An 8,284-nucleotide genomic window follows, 5' to 3' on the forward strand; every position below is an offset into this window, starting at 1 on the left:
GAAAATTCATTTTAGAAATATTCTCCCCGCAATCGGACCGCAAACGCTTGATTTTCTTCTCAAGTTGATTTTCTACCTCAGCTTTATAGACTTTAAAATAATGCAACGCTTCATCTTTTGTTTTTAATAAACACACGTAGTAAAATCTAGTGCAATCATCTATAAATATCATGAAGTATCGTCTAACGCCTTTAGTCAATTCGCCATTCATTTCGCATAAATTAGAATGAACGAGTTCTAATGGTGCCAAGTTCCTCGCCTCAGCAGCCTTGTGAGGCTTGCGCGGTTACTTCGATTGCACACACACCTGGCACTTAGAATCTTTGAATAAGTTAAATTTCCGGATTAAATTCAGATTTGCAAGCCGCGTGAGATAGCCAAAATTATTGTGACAAAGTCGTGAATGCCATATATTCGACTCATCCGAAACATTAACATTGTTCACCACTTTATTACACACATCATCAAGCAAAGATAAGCGGAACAAGCTTCCGCAATCATAACCTTTTTCCAACAAAAGTTCCATGTCTCGACACAACATATTTATTGGACTCAAGCATAATTTTAAAGCCATCGCGACACATCTGAGAAGCGTTAACAAGATTTTTCTTGATGGAGAGGACATGCTGCACGTTCTTTAATAGCACCGTCTTTCCCGAAGTAAACTTCAGAACGACCGTACCAGCACCAAGAACACGCGCATGCGAACCGTTTTCCATCAGCAAGGCTCCACTCTTGCTAGCCTGATAGGAAATAAACAAAGAAACATCAGCACACACATGAATATTAGCACCACTGTCCATCCACCGCTTTGGTGAAAGACAAACTGAAATAACAAAAGATAAAGAATTACCAAACCCAGATGTTCCTCCTCTAGTCTCGTTAATTACCATGTTTACTGATTTCTTTTCTTGCTTATATTTGCGGTCTGGGCACGCACTTGCCCAATGCTCATCACTCCCGCAAACAAAGCATCCTCCACCTTTCTTGTTGTTTTTCTTCTTAAACTCTACAGTCTGCTTAGGCTTTGCATTGTTGTTCTCTTGCATGTTCTTCTTCTTTTTATTACGAGATGCAAATGAGTTTTTCTTCTGCACCATATTGGCTGCGGAAGACTCAACTTCTTTTTCACGGTTGTCTTTTGCTCTCATCCTCTCCTCAACATCAAGAGATCCAATAAGCTCAGCCACGCTAAACTCTTGTCTCTTGTATTTTAGAGAAGTAGTAAAATCCCCCCAATAAGGTGGTAGCTTAGCGATTATACCACCAGCCACAAACTTGTCGGGTAACAGACATGGGAAATGTTCTAGTTCCTTCGTTAGCGCCTGTATCTCATGAGCCTGTTCGACCATAGAACGGTTTTCAACCATTTTGTAGTCATACAGCTACTCCATAAGATACATCTCACTGTCAACATCAGAAACCCCAAACTTTGCCTCAAGAGCATCCCATAACTCTTTGCCTGATGTGCAAGATATGTAGTTTTTCTCATTTTTGGGATGAAGTGCACTAATCACGGCGCCTTAAAACAGGTTATCGGAAGCCAAGAACTTTCGCTCCTCCTCAGGAGTAAACTGTTCAGGCTTCCCCTATGCGGTGTGATAGCAGTTCATCGCAGTCAACCACAATACCATCTTGGCACGCCATATCATGAAATTCTTGCCATCAAAATTATTTAGCTTCAAAGCAGCAGCAAAACCACTGACAGAAAATTGCCTAACATTAGGTTTTTGGATTGTTAGGAATTTAGACAATTTTATTATCAGTTTAATCCAGAAAAATAACATCAGCAGGTTTGTGACGATACATATGTGCATGTGTATATTTCTTATGAACACTACAGCATGTAGAGATGACATATTGGTGAATACAGTAAAAACACAAAGTACAGAAATCACAGAGATTAGACTGTACCCCATGGAGGGTCCCATGCCGAGGGCATCGGAGGCTCCATTCGTACTAGTTGACATAGTGCGTTGCTCGAAGTCGCGGACCACAGTCGATGCAGGAAGATGTTCGCAGTGCAGTCCCACGAACAGATCACCAGGAAGAAGCCCAGACGTTCCGTAGGCAATCACCGAGAAGAAGATATATGTGGACGAGTAGTCACGGATCGCTCCCCAAAAACCTAATCGCTGCGCACCCCGTGCAAGGTTCTCTAGCGGACGAGGGTTCCGGATGCACCTACCCTCCCGCTACTCCGTGCGCGCAGAGGTACGGGACGGGGAAACCAGAAGGTTGCGGAAGTGTGGTTCTCTCTGGAGTGGTTGCGGAAGGACTGAATCTGAACTAACGGAGGACTCGGATATATGGACGGGGAGAAGAGAGGCAGTGGAGAATCCCAGGAGACGGAAGCGGAAGAGACAGTAACGGTCGCAATCAGTTCGCCTCCACCATCAAAGGGAGTAACTCCCGTTGTTATGTGGATTAAGTGGCAAAAGACTGGCAACGCCCGCTCGCCGGCGGCGCGCGCGTGTGGCACGCTTTTATCATTTTCTCAGCTTCTCAATTTAGATGAATAATTTCCAACCATATAAGCTGAGTCAACGTTCAGTCAAAACCTCGTATAGTATTAAACCATACAACGCTTAATGTTACGCATCATAGAGTTTTATTTGATTCATTAAATATTATATGGGCCAAGCCCATATTATATCCATCAGCGCGGCCAAACCACTCTGCCGCGCCATACATGGCGGTGCGTCAGAACTGCTGACGTGGCAGTGTCCAGGACGTTGATCGATGACGTGGCTACCACGCCACGGATCTTGACGAGTGGAGGAGATTGAAAAAGATTAGATTTTTATTTTTTTTAATTTAACCTCTCTCCTTTTCTCGTCTCTCCTGTCTTCTCCCTCCTGGCAATTATCTTCTTCCCCTGCAAAGTCCAACCTCAACAAGGGATTGCTGGCGGCCCCGCAAGCGAGAGATAACTTTTTCAAACCAAACGAACAGTCCAATCCAATCCCTCGGGCAATCCATCCATCCGGTGAGCGCGTGTATATATATATACACACACACGGCCGCCGCCGCAGCAGGCGTCGCTCCTACCGCCACCGAACTCCCCTTCCCTTGTTGCTGCTCTGCTCCGCTATTGCCGGGACCCGGAGGCAGGGAGGAAGGAGAGGCGGTGATGGCGGAGGAGACGGTGCGGGAGCTGCGCGCGAGCTTCGCGGCGGGGCGGACGCGCCCGGCGGAGTGGCGCGCGGAGCAGCTCAAGGGGCTCATCCGGATGATCGACGAGAAGGAGGCCGAGATCAGCGCCGCGCTCCACGAGGACCTCGCCAAGCCGCACATGGAGTCCTACCTCCACGAGGTAAAATAAAATTATTTATTCGCTCCCCCAATGATTCCTCCTGTTCCCCGGTCGCTGCTGATTGATTCTTCTTGTTCGTCGTGGGGACAGGATTAGCGCTACTAGTACTCTGCTTCGTATTTTCGGAGTCCTCCGATTCCTCTGGGTTTAGTGTTTGTTGTTGGCCGGGCTTGCACGCTCTCTCTCTCTCTCTCTCTCTCTCTCTCTCTCGGGCATTCATTCCAATTCGTAATCCAATCCAAACCAAACCGCTGATGCTCATCTTCGTTCGAGTGACGAGGCCTTGGATTCCGATGTGATCCCCTCTCTTCTCGGATAGGCATGGACTCCGTCCAGTCCATCTGACGTGCGCCCTGGACCTGTTCTTCTGACAGGGGGCGGCAGGGCTCCTGTTCTGAATCGCGAATTCGTGATGATCCCACTCCCTGTTTTCGGCGGACTCTCTTCCTTGTCGCCGTGTTTTGGGAAAGCTGCGTGCTTTTTCAGTCAATTTCTTATAAGCATGCCCACAACCGCTGTGGGGACGACTGACTCTGCAAAGGCTTTTGCGTTGCGTGTAAATTGGTTCTTGGTGCCGTTGCTTCCACGGTCTCGCGCGTCTCACTCAACCTCAGCCTGGTCTTCCGGTTCCGCAAAATTTACCATACCTTGCCTGATACATTTGCTGTACTAAGCTATCATGTACTGTGCTCTAGTAGTAGCGGTGTTAAAAAAAAACAACAGCAACAAAAAAAACGGTGGAGCTGAGACGTGCTTGTCAACAGTCGTTTCTGACAATGATTTCACGCTGAACTTGTCTCCGAATGCAGCAGCACTTAGCAAATCATGCACCATACGGTAGCAGCAAAAAATAGTTAAATCTGAGAGATTGTTTACTAATTCTCAGTAGTAGTCACATCAAGATTAATTTCATCCTAACCTAGTAGGAGTACTGTACTAACTGAGAACCGCATGTTGCTTCACCTGTGTTTGTTTGTGCCTCCTCAGATCTCACTGACAAAGTCGTCGTGCAAGTTTGCGCTTAACGGGCTCAAGAACTGGATGAAGCCCGAGAAGGTATTTATTTGCTGTGCCACGGAACTCCAGCTTGCAGACATGTTTATTTCTCCTCCTGCTGCTGTCACTGTTTCGCTGCTGGTCTGGCGCTAACCTTTTGGAATTCATTCGTTGCTCAGATACCTGCGTCCATAACTACATTCCCGTCCTCCGCTCAAATCGTGCCAGAGCCCCTCGGTGTCGTGCTCATCATCTCAGCCTGGAACTACCCCTTCAGTAAGTTGATGATTCTAATCTGCAAAAGCTTTTTTCAAATAGAAATAGATGGGTCTCCTGCTACTTCGTTAAAAAAAAACACTTGATAAGGTAGTTATTAAACAGTTCGTTGTTGCGTGATGGAGTTGGAGCCTGCTAGAAGATCCTGCCATGAATTTCTTATGCTTCAGTGCCCCATGCTTGAGGGTGTGCTGTATTATGTGATATTTCGTATCTTTCCTTTTCCACAAAGCAAGCTGTACGCAAACGCACTAGTTTCTTTCAGGCACGTCACTAGTCATAATTGGCCTCTAGTCAACATCTGAACATTCATTTAGAGCTCGTTTTCAACGCAAACTCCACTAGAAGAACCGATGCATGGACCTTTTATTATTTCCTATATGCATGCTGTGAAGAAAATATCTTTGGCCTGATAGACTTTTCCTTGATAATTCAAAAGAAGGGAAAAAAAAGAAATAGTACTAATTATTTGTACTTCTCCATTGTAGTACTCTCTATTGACCCAGTCATTGGAGCAATCGCTGCTGGAAATGCTGTTGTTCTGAAGCCATCAGAAATAGCGCCAGCTACCTCGTCATTATTAGCAAAGCTGCTACCCGAGTATGTTGATAACTCCTGTATTAAAGTTGTGGAGGGAGGCGTTCCAGAAACAACCGCACTCTTGGAACAGAGATGGGATAAGATCTTCTACACAGGTCAAGTTCTTAATACAATACTAATGAATTTCATGGCTCAGTGATTCTTTTAGTTTTTTAGGGCCTGTTTGGTTTCTACAGGAGCTCCTAAAATTCCTGTCACATCGAATGTTTGGACACATGTATGAAGTATTAAATATAGACTAATTACGAAACTAATTGTACAACTTGCGACTAATTTGCGAGACAAATCTTTTAAGCCTAATTAGTCCATGATGTGACAGCGTGGTGCTACAGTAAACATGTGCTAATGACGGATTAATTAGGCTTAAAAATTCATCTCGCAAATTAGCCTTCATCTATGTAATTGGTTTTGTAATTAATCTATATTTAATACTCCTTATTAGTATATAAACATTTGATATGACATAAATTTTAGGAGCGACTAAAGAACCAAACACCCACTTAGACAATTTACTGAATAAAGATCATCGCGGACTCTGAATGCTATGACACATGCACTTTTCATTTGTACAGGCATTAGCCATCACACAGTTATTACGAGATTCTTCTAATATAATCCGAAAGTCCTTATAGAGAACTGTACGTTATTCTTGATATTCTGACTTGTATATGTTTTGATGATCTTTTCCAGGTAATGGAACTGTAGCACGCATAGTGATGGCAGCAGCCTCAAAGCATCTAACCCCGGTGGCTCTGGAGCTTGGTGGGAAATCCCCTGTTGTTGTGGATTCGAATGTTGATCTTCATGTAAATGCATCTCTCTGTGAACTATCATGTTGTTAAAAAAAGTATCATTTAGTTATCACAGAACCGGTATTTTCACTGTAGGTTGCCGTTAAGAGGATTGTTGTTGGCAAATGGGGATGCAACAATGGCCAAGCGTGCATTGCTCCAGATTACATAATAACGACGAAATCATTCGCGCCAGAGCTGGTATAGATAACCATGAGCATTACAGACACAGAATCTCTTGCACAAAGCATGAAACTAAACTTCCAATATCTGATCCATGAAGTAAATGTAAATCGTTGGCAGGTGGCCTCTTTGAAAAGAGTTTTGGTAAGGTTCTATGGGGAGGATCCTCTGCAATCAGCAGACTTGTCTCGTATTGTGAATTCGAAGCAATTCAAGAGATTGCAAGATTTGATAGAAGAAAAAAGAGTTGCTGACAAGATTGTGTATGGCGGCGAGGCTGATGAGGAGCAATTGTAAGGATTGTTAATCACACTTTTGCAGGTACAGATACAGTAGTGCAAACTCTTTGATTTATGTTAACATTTTTTTTTCTTGGGTCACAGAAAAATTGCTCCTACACTATTGTTAGATGTTCCCCAAGATTCAGCAATTATGACGGGGGAAATATTCGGGCCCTTGCTTCCGATTGTGACGGTCAGTAATATTTCTCTCCCTTCATAGAACAACTGTAAATCTGCAGTAGTCTGGGGCACCTGTGTTAGTCTGACTGATAATGTTGCTATCACCATTAGTACTCAGAAACCTACTTCTGAAGGGCTTATAACTAAAAACCACGTGTACATAAACACAATAGGAATGCAGTTCAAGTTCAGCACTTACTATTAAAAGGAGTACAACACTGAAACGTTATCTTAATTCGAAAGTTTGGTTTTGAATGTTAGTTTGAGGGGCAAAAAAATTCTGTGATGTTTTCGTTTTGTAGTTGAATAAACTCGTAAAACTTTTATCTGAATCTGTTTCGGGATTGTGTTTCCAGGTCGAAAAGATTGAGGAAAGCTTCGACTTGATCAACTCCAAGCCTAAGCCACTTGCCGCCTACCTCTTCACCAAGAACAAGAAACTGCAAGAGGAGTTTGTGGCGAACGTCCCTGCAGGAGGGATGCTTGTGAACGACACCGCGCTACATGTAAGCTCTGCTTCCCTGCAAACTCTCCCAAATGAAAATGAACAGCTGCAAAAGCAAAACATAGTGTTTGCAGTGATGGTCTAACTTTGCTCCCGTCCTGATCCTGCAACCCAGCTCGCCAACCCGTACATGCCCTTCGGCGGCGTGGGCGACAGCGGGATGGGGTGCTACCACGGCAAGTTCGGCTTCGACTGCTTCAGCCACAAGAAGGGGGTCCTGATCCGTGGCTTTGGCGGCGAGGCGAACGCCAGGTACCCGCCCTACACGACGGAGAAGCAGAAGATCCTAAGGGGCCTCATCAACGGCAGCTTCATCGCCCTCATCCTTGCCCTCCTGGGCTTCCCCTGGGAGAAGCGTTAGATGATCCGGCCTCCTCTTCTCGGTTCGGTACAGCCTTTTGTCCCTGTTCGTCGTCAGGTGCATAGTATTAATACACCATCATATGCTCTCAAATACTCCTAGAGGCAACAACGACTGTGCCGTGTGCTTGTGTTACACGGTTGTATAATGCATATATATTGTCACATTGACATGTACGTCAGGGAGTAGTATAAATAAGTGTGATCTGTCTGTCAATTATTCAGTGTGCAGAATGGATACTTGGATATGATGCGTGGTTGTGGTATCTCTGAATCTCTGTCCTCTGATGGCGGTGGCGCATAGTACGTGTATGTACTGCTGTTAACTGGTCGATGAAGCCGATGTGATCGGAATCAATAGAGTGGACAGCACAAAACCAAATGCAAGAGCACATGGTGATCAGGCATTCAGGCGGTCAGGTTTCTTGGTGGATGGAAAGAGTAAAGATAACCCGTGTACCCTACCCCAGTGCTGGAAACGCGAAATTCCCTGACGGTGCGATTACCGACAGGAAAATGTAAAATACCAACAAGGAAATTAAAAATGAATTTTCCTGACGGTGTACCATCAGGGAATAACCATCAGGGCTAGCTCGACAGAGAAATTGCAAAATGTCTGCGTTTTCCAGGTTAATTAGGAATTTTCCTAGAAACCATCGAGATAATGTTAATTATCCTGACGGGTTATGCAATAACCGTAAAAAAAAATCCAACCTATCATGGAATTATGAATTTTCCTATCGGTAATGTGTACTCATAAGTTAATTATGAATTTCCCTGACGGTGATTTAATTTC

General features: G+C 44.5%; 1 protein-coding gene across 1 annotated transcript; it reads left to right on the forward strand.

Annotated features, from left to right (window-relative positions):
• The first annotated feature begins 2,830 nt into the window (after nt 1-2,830).
• LOC136481633 (aldehyde dehydrogenase family 3 member H1-like) lies at nt 2,831-7,754 on the forward strand. Its single transcript, XM_066478966.1, has 10 exons — nt 2,831-3,316; nt 4,304-4,372; nt 4,492-4,588; nt 5,077-5,283; nt 5,879-5,994; nt 6,076-6,180; nt 6,283-6,455; nt 6,546-6,636; nt 6,980-7,129; nt 7,244-7,754. Exons 1-10 carry the CDS (start codon nt 3,134-3,136, stop codon nt 7,487-7,489), a joined length of 1,437 nt encoding a protein of 478 aa, XP_066335063.1. The 5' UTR covers nt 2,831-3,133; the 3' UTR covers nt 7,490-7,754.
• The last annotated feature ends 530 nt before the right edge of the window (nt 7,755-8,284 follow it).

Source organism: Miscanthus floridulus, chromosome 9 (genome assembly GCF_019320115.1).
Source record: "Miscanthus floridulus cultivar M001 chromosome 9, ASM1932011v1, whole genome shotgun sequence".
Taxonomy (NCBI): Eukaryota; Viridiplantae; Streptophyta; class Magnoliopsida; order Poales; family Poaceae; genus Miscanthus; species Miscanthus floridulus.

Bases quoted from the DNA above. Each gene is read 5' to 3' on its own strand.
- LOC136481633 (XM_066478966.1), top strand. From the start codon at position 3,134: ATGGCGGAGGAGACGGTGCGGGAGCTGCGCGCGAGCTTCGCGGCGGGG. The intron at 4,589-5,076 runs GTAAGTTGATGA...TCTCCATTGTAG, and splicing joins AGCCTGGAACTACCCCTTCA to TACTCTCTATTGACCCAGTC. The intron at 7,130-7,243 runs GTAAGCTCTGCT...CCTGCAACCCAG, and splicing joins TGAACGACACCGCGCTACAT to CTCGCCAACCCGTACATGCC.